The 20,429-nt window shown below is 48.7% G+C and overlaps 1 protein-coding gene and 1 pseudogene across 1 annotated transcript in view; one reads left to right on the forward strand and one right to left on the reverse strand.

Annotated features, from left to right (window-relative positions):
* The window catches only part of QRICH2 (glutamine rich 2), a 31,858-nt gene extending 11,435 nt beyond the window's left edge, over nucleotides 1–20,423 (reverse strand). Inside the window, exons 1-5 of the mRNA XM_029927087.1 lie at nucleotides 20,174–20,423; nucleotides 19,983–20,063; nucleotides 18,802–18,861; nucleotides 18,337–18,447; nucleotides 7–676 (exon numbers count right to left, since the gene is read on the reverse strand). Of these exons, the coding sequence (XP_029782947.1) occupies nucleotides 7–676; nucleotides 18,337–18,447; nucleotides 18,802–18,861; nucleotides 19,983–20,060 (919 nt within the window). The 5' untranslated portion in view covers nucleotides 20,061–20,063; nucleotides 20,174–20,423. The remainder of the gene's footprint in view (nucleotides 1–6; nucleotides 677–18,336; nucleotides 18,448–18,801; nucleotides 18,862–19,982; nucleotides 20,064–20,173) is intronic.
* Nucleotides 2,894–3,990, forward strand: LOC115282689 (annotated as a pseudogene).
* Nucleotides 20,424–20,429: the final 6 nt, after the last annotated feature.

A 20,429-nucleotide genomic window follows, 5' to 3' on the forward strand; every position in this document is an offset into this window, starting at 1 on the left:
TCAATGGCGGGACCACACCATGCTGTTCCATGCCACGTAGTACCAACTGCTGCTCGGCCATTCCAGGTGGCATCACACCGGGCTGCCCCAGGCTGAGGGGTACCGCACTGTGCGGGTAGGTGCTCGGATGGAGCGATGCAAGTTGATCCGGGTCAAGCGGCCCTGCTCCGTATTGGTCTGGCCTTGGGTAGATTTGACCATAGCTAACAGGAACGCCTCCCTGCTGATCCGGGTAAACAAGAAGAGGCTGACCTCCGATCACGGTGGCTGAGGGTAAGTCTTGTTGAAGGAGACCAGGGTGTGCCTCTCGTTCATCTTTTCTTAGACGTGCTAAGATGTGGGGCGGCAGTTCTTGAGGCCTGTGACGGTCCGACTCTAGTTTGAATTGGGACACAGATGGCTGATGGGACTTGGCCGGGCCGGCTTCATCACGGGCCCGTGGGTGCTGTGCTTTACCAGGGGATGCGGTGACGGGGACGCCTTTGCTTCGCTTCCTGCTCCGTCCCTCAGAGGGGAGTCCTCCGGCACTGATTCCTGATAAGGTCTGATCCAAAACACGCCCACTGGCGGAATCCAGAGTCTGGTCAGCGCTTGTGGAGGCTCCGTCATCTGATGTTAAGGAAGACTTCTTTTTGCGTTTAAGGGTTGTCTCTGAGCCCTGACCAGAGGTCAGTAACTGCAAATAGAGAGGACTCACCGTAAGAAACGAAGGAAAGAAAATCTGGGACAGCTGACTAGGATGACCTCTGGTCCCCAAGACTACGCTGGACACAAAGACTTTGACATTCAGGTTTTTTTAATTTTAATTTTTTAATGTTTATTCATTTTTGAGAGTCAGAGTGCAAGTGGGGAAGGGGCAGAGAGAGAGGAAGACACAGAATCTGAAGCAGGCTCCAGGCTCTGAACCATGAGATCATGACTTGAGCTCAAGTTGAATGCTTAACCGACCCAGCCTCCCAGGCGCCCCAAGACTTTGACATTCTTGAAGAGCAGATCTCCAAAGCTTTGAGTATCTCAGCATTTGCAAGTGGCATCATAATATTTTTTTTAAAGTTTATTTACGTTGATAGAGAGTGTGCCTGAGTGGGGGAGGGGTAGAGGGAGAGAGAGAATCCACAGCAGGTTCCCCACTGTCAGTGTGGAGCCTGACATGGGGCTTGGACTCATGAAATCGCGAGATCATGACCCGAGCCGAAATCAAGAGTCGGATGCTAACCCAACTGAGCCACCAAAATATGTTAATTCCCTTCCTAAAGATCACAGGAACACCACACACTACAAGTGATTCACTCCAACTATTGCTGGGTCTACAAATAAAGGACATATTTATAAAATATAAAGTCTACCCCATCAGTGGCCCGTTGCTGATGGTAAAAAGTATACACTGCAGGGCAAATGAACCGTATCACCAAAATGTAAATGTACAAAGTCTTGTATCCGGAAATTCCATATGTAAGATTTTCTCTATGGACTTTTAAGGGCTGCCAGAGTAGATATTCAGAGTCGACAGCATTGGTTATGAAAGCAGGATATCAATAGAGGACCCATACAGTAGACTACTACGAATCCATTAAAAATAAATAGGGGGGCACCTGGGTGGCTCAGTCGGTTAAGCGTCGGCTTCGGCTCAGGTCATGATCTCACGGTTCGTGGGTTCGAGCCCCACGTTGGGCTCTGTGCTGACTGCTAGCTCAGAGCCTGGAGCCTGCTTCAGATTCTGTATCTCTCTCTCTCTCTCTGACCCTTTCCTGCTCACACTGTCTCTATCTGTCTCTCAAAAATAAACAAAAAACATTAAAAAATTAGAAAAAAAAAAAGGGACTATTCCCATTTCCAGCTCACACGGAGTAACGGGAACTGGATTTACCCTCCTGTCTGTAATAACCCAAAATCAAAAACCAAAAGCAACAACAATGAAATAGAGACACTGGACACCAGCTGGTGAAGGCCAGGAGTCCCTGAACGATGGGCAGACCAACCACGTGAGCGCTGCTGTTGGCTCGGCTCCCTGCCTCCACAGAGTTTCTAGGTGCCAGGACAGGGGCGCCCCGAGTTGAGGGGAGACTGAGGCAGCCTGGGCTCACAGGACAGAGTGTCAGAAAGGAAGGACATGCACCCAGAGAGGGCTCGGGAGCTCTGCAGAGGGCTCCCTTCGGGTGTTGGGCACAGAAATGATCAGCATGAAGATGTGAGGAAACCACCCAAGGTTGGGAAAAGAGCCATCTGCAAGGCTAGAGGGAACAGTGCCCAGACTCTCATGGGGCTGGGAACAGTGCCTGTTTCTATCAGCCAGTTTGGGGAAAAAAAACCCCTCCTAATCATGGGAGAGTACTCTGAAAGGTGTTGGCTCAGCAGTGGAGAATAAGTGACTCTATGCTGAACTCTGCTATGGACCCTCAGAAAATAACCCAAGACATATACAGTAAAAGAGACAAGAGAATTAAAACAGTGCACTAGAATACATTTATGCGACACGAAAGAGACGCAATTGAGGAATGGAGGAAAAGACATAAGACACATAGAAGGCAAGTAGCAAATGGAAGATGTAATTCTATTTTATCGGTAATTAAACACTCCAATCAGGGTGCGCCTGGGGGGTGCAGTGGGTTAGGCATCTGACTCTTGATTTCGGCTCAGGTCATGATCTCACAGTTCGCCAGATCGGGCCCTGCGTTGGTGCAGAGCCTGGTTGGAATTCTGTTTCTCCCTTTTGCGATGCCCCTCCCCTGCTCAACGTGCACACTCTTTTTATCTCTTAAAATAAATAAACTTAAAAGAGAAAAAGAAAAAAATAAACACTCCAATCTGAAGTCTCCAATCAGAAGGAGATTTGTGGAATGGATTGAAAAACAGCTTTTTCTTTTTGCATCTAGAGGCACGTGAGACTTTGACCATGGGCCGGGCAGCCATGGCCAGGGAGGACACAGCAGCAAGCACCAGCGCGTGTCCTGGTGGCAGGGGTGCTGCTGGCCCAGCATACAGTCACCTTACAGAGGAACGTGAGGCAGAAGCCCAAGATCACGGAGATGGCTGTGTCCAAGCCCTGCATCTTTGGGTGCTGAGTATTGTCTATGCTGTTGTTCTAGGACAAGTTCAAGAACAGAACTCGGAGTGCCTTTAAGGACAATTGAATAACCAAGAAATAACTCATCAAGAATCTGCTGTGTTATGTGAAAATGAGGTCAGGATTCCAAAAAAGTTCAGCTCACATGAAGAACCTTACTAGAGAAGAAATTATCCGTGGTCTTATCAAAGAAGGACCTGCCAGCCTTCAGGTAATAATGGATTTTGATGTGATTCAAAGGAGATTTTCATATTCCCTAAGAAGGGAAAAGATGCTCAACATGTCATAATATCATTGACATTTATAAGCTGGCGACAGATCAAGGTCCAAAAAAGTTACTGCAACAAAAGGGAAACGATTATGCCCCGCAAATTGATCCTGTTCTACCATAGAAGTATGGTTGAATGGTACTCTCAGCCACAGGGTTTGCTTATTGAACAATCTACCAAGAGCTAACTTTAAGCAATTGTGGCAGAATCTGATGTATGTTCAAGGAAGGATGCTAGAACTTCTCTGATAAGCTCCAACAACACCGTCTCCTTGTGTTCAGATTTCAGTCGGTACTGATGATGTCCTGGAGAAAGTTACCCATCAGGCTGGCGTTTATGCCCTACATGTCAGAATCATGACCAGCTTCGTGGATTCTGATGAAAACAGGGTGTTCAAAGCACTTATAGGTGAACTAATCCATGAACAAACATGGTGCGTTGAACAACACAGAACATTTTGATCAACTACAAGACAGTAACCACAATCCTGCTGGGAGGATCCCAAGGAGGCTTGAGAATGGCAGATGGGCTAGTCGAGGCTGAGCATGTTCTGGAAACCGGATATCAAAAACGATAGAGTGGGTGAGCTTTTAGAAAAGTGCATGGGCTCTTGTGGAAGTCCTTTCGTAGTAAAGATTTCATCTAGTAAAAGATGAATCATTGGATGTAGCTAACACCGTCTTACAGAAGATTCTGTAAACAAGCGTTGTTGAAGAAGACCTCTTGCCTCCGATGCAGTGGACACAAGGACTCCTTGCCCGTTGGCCTTGCTGCAAAACTCGTATTTCTAGTATATTCTTGCCTTTGACGGTCTCCTTCACCCTACTCGGCTGTCTTCAGACACTCTCACTCTATCACCTGGAAGCTCCTTTTTCCTCACCTCTCCGTACATGCCTCACCATACCTTTTGACCGATTCAAAAAACAAACAAACCTTAGACAGAATTTGAAAATAACTCCCAACTTCTCCAAGAAATTAATTTTGTAGTTCATATTACCACAAAGTTTTTGAGGACTTTAAAAACATTTTTTTTTTAAGTTTTAATTTATTTTTGAGAGAGAGATAGCATGAGCAGGGGAGGGTCAGAGAGAGAGGGAGACACAGAATCTGAAGACAGGCTCCAGGCTCTGAGCTGTCAGCACAGAGCCCGATGCGGGGCTTAAATCCACGAACTGTGAGATCGTGACCTGAGCTGACCAGACACTCAACCGACTAGACCACCCAGGTGCCCCTGAGGACTTTTTTTTTATACTGGCCAAGTTGATAGAATAACAAGCTTTAGGAAATGGTGAAATAATGTACATGATTCTAAGTATTGCTCTTTTTATAATTTGGGTGAATTTTGCTAATGCTATATATTATCCTCAAATTGTATTATATGTGATAATTTTGTTTTAGGAACATATTTATCAGAAATTATTGGCACATGTTACTAATCATACGTTCTTATAGTGGAGGTGCCTGGGTGGCTCAGTCAGTTGAGCGTCCGACTTTTGATTCAGCTCAGGTCATGATCTCAGGGTTGTGAGATCGAGCCCCTTGTGGGACTCTGCACTAGGCATGGAGCCTGCTTAATATTCTCTCTCTCTCTCTCTCTCTCTCTCTCTCTCTCTCTCTCTCCCCCTCCCCCTTCACTTGCACTCTCTTTCTCTAAAATAAATAAATAAAATTAAAAGACCAAAACGTTCTTTAGTGAAGCACTGATAATAAATATGAAATGAAAAGCAAAAACAAAACTGGTGCGTGATCCAATTATATGCTGTCTATAAGAGACAGACATTAGAGTCAAAGAAACAAACAAGTAGAAAGTAAAAGGATAGAGGCCAAAAACAAATAATCCGGTGAAGAAATGGGCTAAAGACATGAACAGACACTTCTCCGAAGAGGACATCCAGACGGCCAACAGACACACAAAACAATGCTCAACATCACTCATCACCAGGGAAACGCAAATCAAAACCACGCTGAGACACCACTGCACACCTGTCAGCACGGCCGACATGAACAACTCGGGCAGCAGCAGGTGTGGGCGAGGATGCGGGGAGAGAGGCTCACTTTCGCACGGCTGGCGGGAAAGCTAACTGCTGTGGCCACTCTGGACGACAGTGTGGAGGGTCCTCAAAACATTAAAAATAGAACCACCCTACGACCCAGCAGTTGTACCAGGTATTTATCCAAAGGACACAGGTGGGCTGTTTCGAAGGGACACATACACCCCAATCTTCACAGCAGCGCTATCGACAACAGCCAAAGTATGGAGAAAGCCCAAACGTCCACCGATGGATGAATGGATAAAGATGCGGGATATAGATACACTCGCGTATTACTCGGCAAGCAGAAAGAATGAAATCTTGCCATTTGCAACTACATGGATGGAACTAGAGGGTATTACGCTCTGTGAAATTAGTCAGTCCGAGAAAGAAAAATATCATATGACTTCACTCATATGAGGACGTTAAGATACCGAAGAGATGAACATAAGGGAAGGGAAGCAAAAACAATATAAAAACAGGGAGGGGACAGAAACATAAAAGACTCTTAAATATGGGGAATAAACAGAGGGATCGCTGGAGGGGTTGTGGGAGGAGGGGATGGGCTGAGTGGGTGAGGGGCATTGAGGAATCTACTCCTGAAATTATTGTTTCACTATATGCTAACTAACTTGCATGTACATTTAAAAAAATAAATTAAATTTAAAAAAAAAGAGAGAGAGAGAGCTGGAGGGATGCCGGGCTGGCTGTCAGTGAAGCATGTAACTCTCAGTCTCAGGGTTGTGAGTTCGAGCCCCACACTGGGTGTAAAAATTACTCGGAAAAAAAAAAAAAGAAAGAAAGAAAAGAGAGGAGGAGTGGCTGTACTAATATAACAATATTGTTAATAGAGACAAAGACGTTTTATCCTGGTACAAGAGTCAATTCATTAGAAAGATAATAATTTAAAAAATACATGCGAACTGAGCAACAGAGCTCTAAATATACAAAAAAATGGAATGAAAGGGAGAAACAGACAACTCAACAATAATAGCTGCGGACTTCAATACCCCACTTTTTTTCTAATTTTTTTAATGTTGATTTTTGAGAGAGAGAGGGAGAGAGAGCACGTTGGGGAGGGACAGAGAGAGAGGGAGACACAGAATGGGAAGCAGGCTGCAGGCTCTGAGCTGTCAGCACAGAGCCCAACACGGGGCTTGAACCCACGAACCACAAGATCCTGACCTGAGCCAAAGTCAAAGGCTTAACTGACTGAGCCACCCAGGTGCCCTTTCAATAGGGATAGGACAAATAGGCAGAAGGTCAACAAGGAAATAGTAGACTTGAACAACACCATAAACCAATTAGACCAGCAAATATCTGTATGACACTACATGAAACAGGATCTAGGGGCGCCTGGGTGGCTCAGTCGGTTAAGCCTCCGACTTCGGCTCAGGTCAGATCTCACGCTCGTGGGTTCGAGCCCCGCGTCGAGCTCTGTGCTGACAGCTAGCTCAGAGCCTGGAGCCTGCTTCCGGTTCTGTGTCTCCTTCTCTCTCTGCCCCTTCCCCTCTCATGCTCTGTCTCTCTCTGTATCAAAAATAAATAAAACATTAAAAAAAATAAAAAAATAAAAAAAAGAAACAGGATCTGAGTAAACATTTTCCACGACAGATCCCATGTTAGGCCACGAGAACACAAACGAAACCCAGAAACATAGGAAAAATGAAGATGTTTTCAGTCACACAAAGCTTCAATACAGGCTGAAATTCATCAGCAGCAGACTCACACAAGAAATGTTCAATGAGATTCTTCAGGCAGACAGAAAATGATACCAGATGGCAACCTGGATCTACACAAAGGGACAAAAAGCAATGGAAATGGAGACGACATGGATGAATCTATAAGATAGTTTTCTTATGACTCAAATCTCTTTGAAAGATAATTGACTGAACAAAAGAACGAACCACGTATTGTAGGGTTTATAATACACGTGGAACTAAAATGGCAACAAGAGCATCCAGCACGAGTTGGCAAACAATGGCCCCGGGCCAAGTCCAGCCCGTCGTCTGTTTTGTAAATGACAGTTCATTGGGACACAGGCACACTGATTCATTATGTACTGTTTTTGGGTGTTTTCACATAATAACAAGAGTTGTGCAATTGTGACAAAGACTATATGACCTACGAAACCTCAAATATTTACTTGCTTCCTCCAGAAAAAGTTTGCTGACCCAAGAAATAAGTCTTATGCTATGTGAAGGTGGACTGTGATTAAACTAAAGATGTATAAGTCTGTAAACTCCAAAGTAACCACTAAAATAATAAAGACTTGGGGCACCTGGGTGGCTCAGTCAGTTGAGTGTCTGACTTCAGCTCAGGTCATGATCTCATGGTTCATGAGTTTGAGGCCCGCATCGACCATCGGGCTCCCTACTGTCAGCGCAGAGCCCACTTCAGACCCTCTGTCCCCATCTCTCTCTCTGCCCCTTCCCTGCACATGCTCTCTCAAAACTAAGTAAAACATTAAAAAAGTAGCATACAATAACAAAGACTTAGAGCTAATAAGTCAACAAAAGAGGTTACAAATAAAAACATTCTAGAAGAAGAAGACAAAGAGGGGAAAAGGAACAAAAAGCAGATGGAACATTAAAACACTAACAGGATGATAATCAACCCTAATGATATCAGTAATCACATTAAATATAAATGACCTAAACAGCCTGATTAAAAAGCAGAGATTGTCAGGTTGGTTAAAAAGGCAAGACAAACTACGTGGCACTTATAAGAAAAACGTCACATGGAGAACCACACATAGGCTAAAACAAGAACCATGCTCACACTTGTAAAAGAAAGAAGAAAGCTGGAATCACCATATTAATATCAGACAAGGTAGATTTCAGAATGAAGAATATTTCTAGGATGAAAAGGTGATTTCTAAATAAAAGGAGATCAATTCATCAAGAGAGCATAACAATCCTAAATACTTGTGCACCTAATAACAGAGCTTCAAAATATGTGAAGCAAAACCTGTCAGAACTACTACAAGGAGGGGCGCCTGGGCGGCTCAGTCAGTTAAGCTCCGACTTCGGCTCTCACGGTTCATGGGTTCGAGCCCCGCGTCGGGCTCTGTGCTGACAGCTCAGAGCCTGGAGCTGCTTCAGATTCTGTGTCTCCCTCTCTCTCTGACCCTCCCTTGCTCGCATGGTCTCGTCTCTCAAAAATAAAACATTAAAAAAATTAAAAAAAAAAAAGGAACTCCTGCAAGGAGATATGGACCAATCCCCAATTACAGTCCGAGATGCCACTGCCTTTCTCTCGGGAATTGATCGGTAGGCAGAAAATCAGCAACGACCCTGTATTCATGTCCTGGAGCTGCTGTAACAGACGGACGCCCGCCTTAAACCACAGAGATCTGTGGCCTCACGGCTCTGAAGGTTGAGATCCAGGTGCAGCAGGGATGGTTCCTCCTGAGGCTGTGAGGGAGGATCCGCGCCAGGCTCTCTTCTAGCCTCTGGTGCCTCAGGCACCCGTTGATGGCTCTCTTCTCCCAACCATCTCCAATCATCTTCCCTCTATGTGTCTGTCTTTCTGCCCAAATTTTCCCCTTTTATAAAGACTCACTTCGGGGCACCTGGGGGGCTCAGTCGGTTGAGCGTCCAACTTTGGCTCAGGTCATGATCTCACAGTTCGTGGGTTTGAGCCCCGCGTCGGGCTCTGTGCTGACAGCTCAGAGCCTGGAGCCTGCTTCAGATTCTGTGTCTTCCTCTCTCTCTGACCCTCCCTTGCTCATACTGTCTCTGTCTCTCAAAAATAAATAAAAAACATTAAAAAAAAAAAAAGACTCACTTATATTGGGCTAGGGCCCACCTTAATGACCTTATCTTAACTTGATCTGCAAAGACCCCATTTCCAAAATAAGGCTGCATTTACAGGAAGTGGCGGTTAGGACTTCAACACCTTTTTTGGGGGAGGGGACACGCAGTTTAACCCTAACAGATAGAGTAAACTTGAACAACACTATAACCCACTTGACCTGACTGACATCTTTGGATCTTTCCCCCGAGGACAGCAGAGGACACGTTGCTCTCAAGTTCACACAACACATTTACCAAGATAGAGCATATTCTGTGCCATAAAATATACATCCATCGATTTAAAAGAATTCAGGTTGGGGGCGGAGCTAAGCGGAATTAAGGAATCTACTCCTGAAATCACTGTTCCAGTATATGCTAACTAACTTGGATGTAAATGAAAACAACAAATTGAAAAATAAAAAATAAAATAAATTAAAAACATTTTTAAAGAAAGGATTCGGGTTGTACAAATTGTATTCTCTGACCACAATGGAATTAGAAATCAGTGACAGAAACACGACTGGAAAAATGCCCAAATACTTAGAAACAAAATAACAGACTGCTAAATAGATCATGGATTAAAGAAGAAATCAAAAGGGATACAGAAAGTATTTTGAACTAGAATTTGTGGGATGCTGCCAGAGCAATACTTAGGGACGTATTTATATAGCACTAAATGCCAATCCTGAAACAGAAAAAAGTCTCAGCTTGCGCTTCAAGGAACCAGCAAACGAAGTCAGATTAAACTAGCAGATCAAACCCAAAGCAAGTGGAAGAAAACAATTGTTAACGACCCGAGCAGAAGGCAGAAAACAACAGAGAAAATCAATGAAATGAAAAAACAAGTAATTTAAGTAAAGCAATATAATTGATAAACCTCTAGCCAGACTGATGAGGAATAAGAGAGAAAAGACATAAATCACCAACATCAGGAATGTTGTCAAGGATATGCAAATTATGTCTTGTTTTGTTTTGTCTTGTTTTTGAGAGACAGAGAGAGACAGTGCAAGCAGGGGAGGGACAGACAGAGAGAGAGAGAGAGAGAGAGAGGGAGACACAGAATCTGAAGCAGGCTCCAGGCTCGGAGCTAGCTGTCAGCACAGAGCCTGACGCGGGGCTTGAACCCACGAACCGTGAGATCATGACCTGAGCTGAAGCCAGACGCTTAACCAACTGAGCCCCCCAGGCGCCCCAGGGACATGCAAACTAAAACAGGAGACCACTATACAACTATTAGTATGCCCCAAATCTGGAACGCTGACAAGAGCAAATCACAGCAAGGGTGCGGGGCAACCTGAATGTCCCATTCACTGTCGGTAGGAAGGCAAGATGGCGCGGCCACTGTGGAAGACGGCGGGCGTTTCCTTACAGAACGTACTCTCTCTGTATACCAGCAATCACGGGGCTGGGAATTTGCCCAAAGAAGTGGAACACTCCGTCCACACAAAACCTGCACACAGATGCTCACCGCAGCCTTATTCATAACTGCAAAACGTGGAAGCAACCCAAACGCCCTTCACGTAGGTGAATGGATAACCAAATTGTGGGCCATCCCAGACAACGGAAGGTTGTGCAGCGCTGCAAAGAAGTGAGCTCCATCAAGCCATGAGAAGACACGGGGGAAACTTGGAGCGCTCAGTTGACTGAACGTCCGACTCTTGCTTTGGGCTCAGGTCATGATTCCGGGGTGGTGGGACTGAGCCCTGTGTTGGGCTCCATGCTGAGCATGAAGCCTGCCTAAGATTCTCCCTCTCCCTCCCTCTGCCCCCTCCCTGCTCATACGTGCTCTCTAATTAAAAAAAAAAAAAGAAAAGACAAGGAGGAGACTCAAATTCAAGGACTAACTGAAAGAAGCCAGTCTGAAAAGGCCACATACTGATGATTCCAACTATTCAGCGGCTGCCGGCGGGGGGCGGGGAAGGAGGAATGATGGATGGAGCGCTGGGGAGTTTTACAGCAACGAGACTACTGTGTGCGGTGCCTCAGGGGTAGATCCTGGTCACTGTACGTTTGTCCAAACCCACACATTGTGCAACACCAAGAGTCAACCGTAATTAACACTACGGACTTTGAGGGGCACCTGGGCGGCTCAGTCGGTTGAGCGTCTGACTTCAGCTCAGGTCATGATCTCACAGTTGGTGGGTTCGAGCCCTGCGTCGGGCTCTGGGCTCACAGCTCAGAGCCTGGGGCCTGTCTTCAGATTCTGCGTCTCCTTCCCTCTCTCTGCCCCTCCCCTGCTCATGCCCTTTATCTCCCTGTCTCTCAAAAATAAATAAACATTAAAAAAAACCAACTATGGGCTTTGAGTGACATTATGAGTCCGGTAGGCTCACCAGTTGTGACAAATGTATGCTCTGGTGGGGATGTGGTTAGTGGGGGAGGCTACACGTGTATGGGCAGAAGGCACGTGGGAAATCTTTATACCTTCTACTCGATTTATTATTTCTTTAAAGCAGGCTCCGCACGAAGTGTGAGGGCTGGACCCACACCCCCGCGATGAAGCCACAGCCCCACTGACGGAGTCCGCCGGCGCCTCTACACTTTCTACTCACTTTTGCCATCGACCTAAAACTCTAAGAAGGCAAGGTCTATTTTCTTAAGTCCATTTTCAAACGTGGGGGAACATGTCCCACTCCATGAGCCGCAGCCGGCAGGCGCCCCACTACCCTCTTGTAGGCACGTCTAATCCCCCCAGAGGCTCTGCTGTGGTCCCCAGGACAATCATTTATTAGGCAGGATCCAAGTTCCAATGATTACAATCTTTCTTCCCTTTGATTTAGAAAACTCTATGCCCAATGTGGGGCTCGAACTCACAACCCCAAGATCTAAGAGTGGCATGCTCTACTGACTAAGCCAGTCAGGGGCCTTCCCCCACTTTCCAATGATCATAATCTTTTTAAAAAATTTATTTAACATTTATTTGTTTTTTGAGAGACAGAGCACAGGAGAGAGACAGAGACAGGAGAGGGGCAGAGAAAGAGGGAGACACAGAATCCAAACCAGGCTCCAGGCTCTGAGCTGTCAGCACAGAGCCTGATGCGGGGCTCGAACTCATGAACCGTGAGATCATGACCTGAGCCGAAGCCGGACTCTTAACCGACTGAGCCACCCAGGCGTCCCCTCCCCCAATGACTATAATCTTAAATGTCATCTGCAACTTGTTCCAAATCTGTTGACCAGCATCTGTGAAGCCGCAAAAACACACAGCTCTTGGTAGGGACTCTGGCCAGGGTGAGGCGGGTGCCACCCAGGGATGGTGCCCACTTCCCGGACCCTGGGAGACCTTAACACCCTTGCAAAGCAATTCCCTACTATTCACGGAGCACCTACAAGATCCCAGGAAGCATGAAAGAGTTACACCATCTCAGGACCTACCTCACCTTGGCGGAGCTTTCTTGGAGGCACAAAACTTCCCCTCTGAGGTCAGGAGCCGCCTCACTGGGGACCCTCCATGGCCCACCTGCAATCCCAGCTCTGGAACTACTCAGTGAGGCCGCAGACCACCGAACAAGAACGCTAGTTCAATGTCCTGACTCATGTCTTGGGCTGTATCACAAATTACCACAGACATAGATACCGCAAACCACGTGCAAACAACATGAGTTTAGAGTTTCTTATCTCACGGTTTCCACGGGTCATGAGTCTGGACAGGTGTTATCTGTGTTCTCTCCTAGGGCCTCAGCCTGCAATCTGGGCCAGGCTGGGGCCTTATCTGAGGCTCAGCGCTGTTGCCAGAATTCGGCTCCCCGTGCCTGGCTGTGACTCTTCGCTCCTAGAGACCACTGTCAATTGCCGCCACATGGTCCCTTCCACAGGGGCCACACTCTGGTTTCACTTACTTGACAAGGGTTTGCCTGATTAGGTCAGGGCCACCCAATCCCTCCTTAGATTAACTCAAAGCCAATTTATTAGCACCCTAATTATGAGAGAGATCCTACAGTATATCCACAGGCCCTGCCCACCCCTGAGGGATGATACAAGGCGTGCACAGCAGAGGGTAGGGGTCTTGGCAATGGTCCCAGGGTTCTGCCTGTCACCTAGACAAGCCTCCTGGACTTAAAACCAATCACTGCAAACAACCACCACCAAAAGAGAAGGAAGGAAGGAAGGAAACTGATTTTGAAGGCAAGTCTTAAAAGACACTCATATTAACGTATTGCTGGTGTTGGAAAACCACTCCAGACCCAATGGCTGTGGACTTTGTGTTCAGGTTACTGCCCGACATTCAGAAACAAATAATATTACTGGGCGCCCGGGTGGCTCAGTCAGTTGAGTGTCCAGCTTTGGCTCAGGTCATGATCTCGCGGTTGCTGGGTTTGAGCCCCATATCAGGCTCTGTGCTGACAGCTCAGAGCCTGGAGCCTGTCTTTGGATTCTGTGTCTCCCTCTCTCTCTGACCCTCCGCTGCTCATGCTCTCTCTCTCTCCGTCTCAAAAATAAAACATTAAAAAGAATTTTAAAAAAGAAAGAAACAAAGGATATCAGGAAAGTCCAGCTACATGTACAAGAGCCAATTATTCACGAACTTCCCCAAGGGACAGAAGAGGCCTGTGTCAACATGTCCCCGATGGCTGCCATTCCAAATGACTCCACAACTTTGTGGCTTCAAACAACACACGTTTCTTATCGTCCGGATCCGAAGGGCAGGATTCCAAAGCTGGTTGCCCTGGGCGGAGGTCAAGGGGACCGGCAGGCTGCTGCCCGGCAGCTTCGGCACAATCTGTGCCTTCTCCGGGTTGGTGGACTTGCCGGCCTTCCTTGGCTGGTGGGCACGTGGCTCCCGTCTCTGCGGCCGCATCTCCTGCCCCTCCTCGGGAGCGGAATCTTCTGCCTCCCTCTCATCAGGACCTTTGTGACCACACCCCTGGGCCCACCCAGATGATCCAGAATAAGCCCTCATCTCAAGATCCTTAACTACTCGGGGCGCCTGGGTGGCTCAGTCGGTTAAGCCTCCGGCTTCGGCTCAGGTCAGATCTCACATTCGTGGGTTCGAGCCCCGCGTCAGGCTCTGTGCTGACAGCTAGCTCAGAGCCTGGAGCCTGCTTCCGGTTCTGTGTCTCCTTCTCTCTCTGCCCCTCCCCCTCTCATGCTCTGTCTCTTCTGTATCAAAAATAAATAAAACATTAAAAAAAAAAAAGATCCTTAACTACTTCACATCCGCCAGGTCCCTTTTGCCATGTAAGTCAACGTCATGCAGCTTGCCACGGTGCCTAAAACCAGAGTTACAGTTTGCAATCCTGGAAAAATGGGCACAACAGTTATGGTGGGGGCAGGGAATGGGGGCTTAGAAAAGTCGTTCTTGTTACGGGCATCCGATGAGACCCACATCCTATCTGAGGATCGTGGGGATTGAAAACAGTGGGCGCCGGGGCTGCCCTCCTAACACGAGCCAGGCCTCAGACTCCTCCTGGATTTCTACACAACAAACCGACACTACACGCCCCCCTTGCAGCCGGCTGCTGCTCTGGCCCTTACACCCTGCACCACGGTCAAGGGTTTTGGAGGCGGAGATACCAGGCGCTCTTTGTTCAGACAACTTATCCCCTGTGTCACCTTCCAGGACCGTCAGTCCCATGGGACTTTCCTACCAGACTGCATCTCGTGCTGGCTCTCGTGACTTCAGCAAGCCTCTGGCGGTATCATTTATGACAGACCATCAATTTACGTACCGGTAGGGAAAGGAAAATGCTGCCAATTAGTTACAAAATGCCATCAACTCAGAGATCCAACCTGGTTTCAGAGACGCTAAAATGTGAGGGGGGGAAACGTGAGGGGAAATGTGCATCTTGGAATCAATGGGTCTATTTCGAGTCAAAATCCATTTCTTTTAAGCTTCTCTTTCCCTGTGAAATGTTAGGTTGTGATCCGAACAGCGAGGAACTTTCTACACGGGATGGACCCAGCGCTCCCTCCTGGACTGGCGCTTTCAGTCCTTTCTGCCTTAAATGACATCTGTGCCCCCACACCACGGAACCTCCCTACTATTTCCATGACCCCAAGACATTATGACATTTTAAATGCTGTTCCCTGAGGATACGCCATCTTGCCCAGGTCGTTGAAAGCAGGGTTTTGTGAAGGCCTCACTTGTTTCACTGTTCTTTGGGCCCTGGATGCTGATCACAACTTCACAGGTGATCACCTCCCCTCGGTGGAGTCCTGAAAATAAGCCTTCACTTTTGCTTTCTATTCTATTTAGAGGCCACAAAGCTTTGAAAAGAAACTGTCCTTTACTTTGGACGTGCTATTTTTGCAAGAGAGCGTCTGTGCTTTTCAAGGTCCATGGGCCCGGGAAGATTCTTCTGTTGTTCGAGGCCCGTCACAAAGGGTCTGGCTGGAAATTCAGATTCATCATGGTGATGACAGGAAAGTGAGGAGGCTTTTTCCTCCTTTAGGCAAGTTTCCATTCGTGAGCTCGGGGCAGCTCTTCTTGGTTCTGACCCTTAGAAGATGTCCAGGAGGAGGAGGGAAGGAGGAGAAGCAGTAGACGCAAGATCATCACTCTTGGGTATATGAGAAATAAGGCCACCAGCCCAATCAAAGGAGGGAAGTGGAGACTCTGAGCACAGTGAAGTTAATCAAAGCTGCTTTAATCAGCGTCCTTGCAAGAGCAGGTGTCTGATGGGCAGGCACACTCCAGGCAGTTACAGCAGGCGATTTATTTCCTAGTGCACAAGTCCCTCCCCTGAGTCCTCATTGGCTGAATACTAGAGGTCACAGCCTTACCCGGAAGTTGCCTATGCCCATGTAAGGCAAAAAGGAGTCTGACTGTTACACATGTACATTCTTTGAGGTGATGCAGAGACTTCAGTCCTTTGACACATGCTCATTGCAAAGTCTGCAAAAATGAGCCCTCCAGTCGGAGGGGGAGAACCAGGAAGTAAAGTATCTAAGGGTTTCGGACCCCATTGTGGGGGGGTGGGTCGTACATCTTCCAATAGATCATAAACCTACTGTTAATTGGACAGCATGGCTTTTATCTGGTATTTCTGAAAACGAATCATCTCCCTTACTTCTTGCAGGACACAAAGTTGTAAAGGGCACCCTGATGCCCATCAGAATATGCCTTTGACTAGCACGGGGCTGTGTCCTCAAGTGCATTCGGCTCCTGGGACGGGCACCTTCCTCCTCAGTTCTGAGCTCCCACAACCGTGGCCGCCACGTGTATGCCTGCAGCCTTCCTCCTCCAGATCACAACACAACTCCTCTCTCGGGTCTGGTGTTCCAGATATGGTCGTGACTGCTCCGTGCTGATCTCCCCGTGCTCACCGTCCTGGGGACGGTCCTGCGCCCCTACTTAGGATGTGGGCAGAGGAGGTGCCTGCGTATTGCCTCAGACTCCTGCCCGTCTGCCAAAACACATGGTTGACCTTAACAATGCTGCGTTGTGGGGTGCCTGGGTGGCGCAGTCCGTTAAGCATCCAACTCCTGATTTTGGCTCATGTCGTATCTCACGGTTCATGGGTTCAAGCCCTGCATCCGGCTCTGCGCCGGGAGCACGGAGCCTGCTTGGGATTCTTTCTCCCTCTCTCTCTTTAAACTTAAAAAAAAAACACACACAGTGAGTTTTGAAATCTTAATTTCCCACCAACAGTGCGAGAAAGACTGGCCTCCAGCGGGTCTGTTGTGATTTCTCAGCCTGAGACAGGATGCTCCACGGTGTTCACTTTGGCCCGTGTGGCAGGTGCACCCGTCATGACCCGACTTTGTTCTCTTGCTTCTCAAAAATGTCTTCACATTTATAATATATTCTCATTTGCTCCCGGGGTTGTTCACAAGTATGAGCAACTGTCAAAACGCAGATACCTTCTTACCTCTGGAGAAGGGAAAATGTCTAAAGGAGCTTATGTTGTGCTTATTTCTAGGTCTGGCAGGTGTCTCCTGCTGGCACCTTGGAAAAATGTGTGGTTCAATTAAGACGGGATACTGCTACGTATAAAAAAGCTTTGGCTTTAAAAAAAAAAACCAGCAAAAGCAGAAGTAACCTTTATCTAGGCCAATCCTTTGGTTTGCAAGGTCCTCTTCCAACTCCTTTTTTTAATTTTCAAAAAATGTTTATTTATTTTTGAGAAACAGCATGAGCAGGGGAGGGGCAGAGAGAGAGAGAGAGAGAGAGAGAGAGAGAGAGAAGGAGACACAGAATCCGAAGCAGGCTCCAGGCTCCAAGCTGTCAGCACAGAGCCCAACACAGGCCTTGAACTCACAAACTGCGAGATCATGACCTGAACCCAAGCCAGTCATTTAACCGACTGAGCCACCCAGGTGCCCCTCTTCCAGCTCCTTCTGAGGCTGCTTTCCTCTGAAGATGAGCCCCATTGAAAAAACAATCCTGCGTGTCTTTAGCACGCACGTATTATTTGACGTGCCCCAGATGGCCACTTGGTGGCGCCAAAAGGCCCACGCTCTCCCTGGTTTGCGTGAGTACTCGGGTCGGGGGAGAAGGTGGTCCTTTCTGAGTACTTCAGAGGCACAAAGCCAGGAGAAGGGGAATGTCCAGACCAAAAGGGCACCTGATCCTCGTCCTTGAGGGCCATTTGAGAATATTCATTTTAATCGGGTGGAGACCGGGTAGGGATCTAAAAACGGATCTGGTGATCCTGTGCACTGCCTTAGGAGGGCCAGACCTATGCACGCACCCGTGTGTCTAAGTCATCAAGCATGGGTGCCCCTAAAGGTGTTTTATTTCCATGGTTGGTCATCTTTGTCCACTAAGAGTGAAGGGACTCAGGCATCTCAACAACAGACTGTGAAGGAACTTTGAAAAGCTACGAAAGCAAATCAGAACTACACTCATGCTCCGTTTTCCATCCAATTGGGGAAAAAATGGGTCGTGGAAGAATAGGGCTGCTGGGGGCCCAAGAAACACGTTCTCACCCACATTGTTGGTGGGGTTCAGCCTGGAACCATATTGCACAGCTGCTGGGCAAAAATTAGTCAAATCACAAACCCACATTCCGTTTCTAGGAATTGACCCTGCGAGTATGTTTACATGAGTGAAGGTCACATTGGAGCATGATTTGTCATGAGATCGGAAAAAACCAACAACCCACTTAACACGCCCATGATAGGAAACGTGGCATTATGAACACTGACGTAATGGAATACCGTGCAGTAGGGAAAAGCGGGAGGCTCAGGGGACCCCCGCCCGAGACCGGTGCCCAGGCCCCCCACTTGTTCACCCCTTGCGAGGCCCTCCAGCCGTCAGTGATGGCTTGCTCCAGCTCCTCCCAGGTGACCATTGTGACCTCTTCTCCAATAGGCTTCAAGCTCAGCTTCTGGCCCACTAGATCCTGACAGTGATTGACAACAAGACAGACAGACAGACAGACAGACACACACACACACACACACACACACAACCCTAGTTTAGTCTCTGAAAGCATTCGGAACAGAACTGAGCTAACAGGATCCACAGCCCCAGCCCCGAGGAGAAGTCACTGTCCTTCGTTTGACCGGTGAGCCCTGGGCAGCCAGTTTCCTGTCCCACGTGGGCCCCTGGGGGGGACACCCAGGAAGGGATGGGAAGGATTTCCCCTCAATCCAGGGGCGGTGCCCAGAGGGACCCAGATCTCTGGGGTGGGAGTCCAGGCATCTCCCCTGCCGCCTCCGGGAGGGCCCTTGGCCACAGAGCTTGCCCATATTACCAGGAATGCGTCCCGTTCTCTGACTATCTTCTCCAGTTCATTCATCCTTTGGAAGACTTTCTGGAAGAAGAGGTCAGAGATGGAGCACCCAAACGGCCCCTCTTGTGGCCCCGCCTACCACCCCACGCATACACAGGGGAGAAGAAGGAGGTGTGCTGATCCTAGAGGAGCGGAGGGCGGAGAGAAGGTGGGAAGTCAAGGCTCCTCGGTTCCCACTCCAGGCAGCTAGAGGAAGGGAGGTGAGGTTGTGGCGGGGGGGGGGGGTCCTGGGGATAGCGTGCCAAGAGCAAATGCCAACACAGGGATGGAGCCTTGGGTCCTGGGACTCATTTCCTCCCACCCACCAAGGAAACAGAGCCCAGCACTGCTGAAGGAGGCTCAGCCTCTCAAGGACAAAATTGATCAGTGGTATTTCCGGGGCGTCTGAAGTCTGTGTGGTTTAAAGAGAGAAGCACCCCCAAAAGAACCAAGACAAATGGCTAAAACTTCAGTTGCTCCGTATAACTTCTGCAAACCTCCAGAATGTAGGCATCTCGAGGTAAAACATGCCTTTAGTCAAAAAACAAAAACAAAACAAACAAAAATAACCCCAAAAAACTAAAACCCCCAAACACCACACTTCAAAAAGAAAAGCTTCCCAGAGCAGAAATGAGGTCCCCTGGGCACTCAAGGCCCCGACCAGGGGTACCCTGTGCCAGTGCGCACAGGTCCGGGGAGGGTCCTGGCCCCCCAACGCCTCCTTTGAGCTATTCTTTCCTTCCCTCTCCCCTCAGCCTCTCCGAGGCAGGAGGGGGGCTTCTTCCTAATGCCCCGCCCCTTCTTCCCAGCTCCAAGCCCCTGGGGGGGGCCCCTGAGGGCCTCAAATAGGAGCATCTGGTCCCTACTGTGCCTCTGAAAGTTCTCCAAGAAAACAAAGATCCAGGCGCAGGCCGGGCTCTCTCCACCTCAGGCCCTCCTCTAGCACTGAGCTTGCTCTTTCAACACCCGCCACCTTCCTCCTTTATTCTTGTTTAACAGAAATTCGCTCAAAGAATATTTTGAGACGTTCTCAGCGTCCCACCTGCCCCCACACTGGGCCGGTTCAGGTCCCGGGGTGTCTGAGAAGCGGTGGTGGAGCAGCTGCGAGGGAAGGGGGACGCAGATCCACGAGGTGGGGGACCCCCCTGACCAGGGGACCTCACCTCGGAATGGTCCTGCGCCTTTTCCTTGGCTTCTTTCAGGGTTTTCACATCTTCCATGACATCGTGCAGCATCTCCATGGCCTGCGAGGCGGAGAAAGGCCGCTGGGGGGCCTGGAGCCCCTCCCCCACCCGCTGCTCGGGTCCCCTCCCCTCCCGCTGGGGAGAAGCGTGTCGGTGGCCCCGGCGCTCACCTTGGTGGTGCCGGGCAGCTCGCTGCCCTTGCTGAGTTTCCTCGACGGGGTTCGCTGCCTCCCCGGTGCCGGCAGCGCCCTCCCCGGCGCCGGCGGGGCCCTCCCGTCCTCCAGCCAGTGCTGCGGGTCCGCGGCCCGCCAGTCCGGACCGGTCAGGTGCTGCACGTGGCTGGCGATGCCCTCCACCTGGCTCGCGACGGCCGTGAGCTGCTGGCCGAGGTCTTCCACCCGGCTCTCCAGCGCCTGCGCCCTCGCC

The sequence above is a fragment of the Suricata suricatta genome, chromosome 17, assembly GCF_006229205.1.
Source record: "Suricata suricatta isolate VVHF042 chromosome 17, meerkat_22Aug2017_6uvM2_HiC, whole genome shotgun sequence".
Lineage (NCBI taxonomy): Eukaryota > Metazoa > Chordata > Mammalia > Carnivora > Herpestidae > Suricata > Suricata suricatta.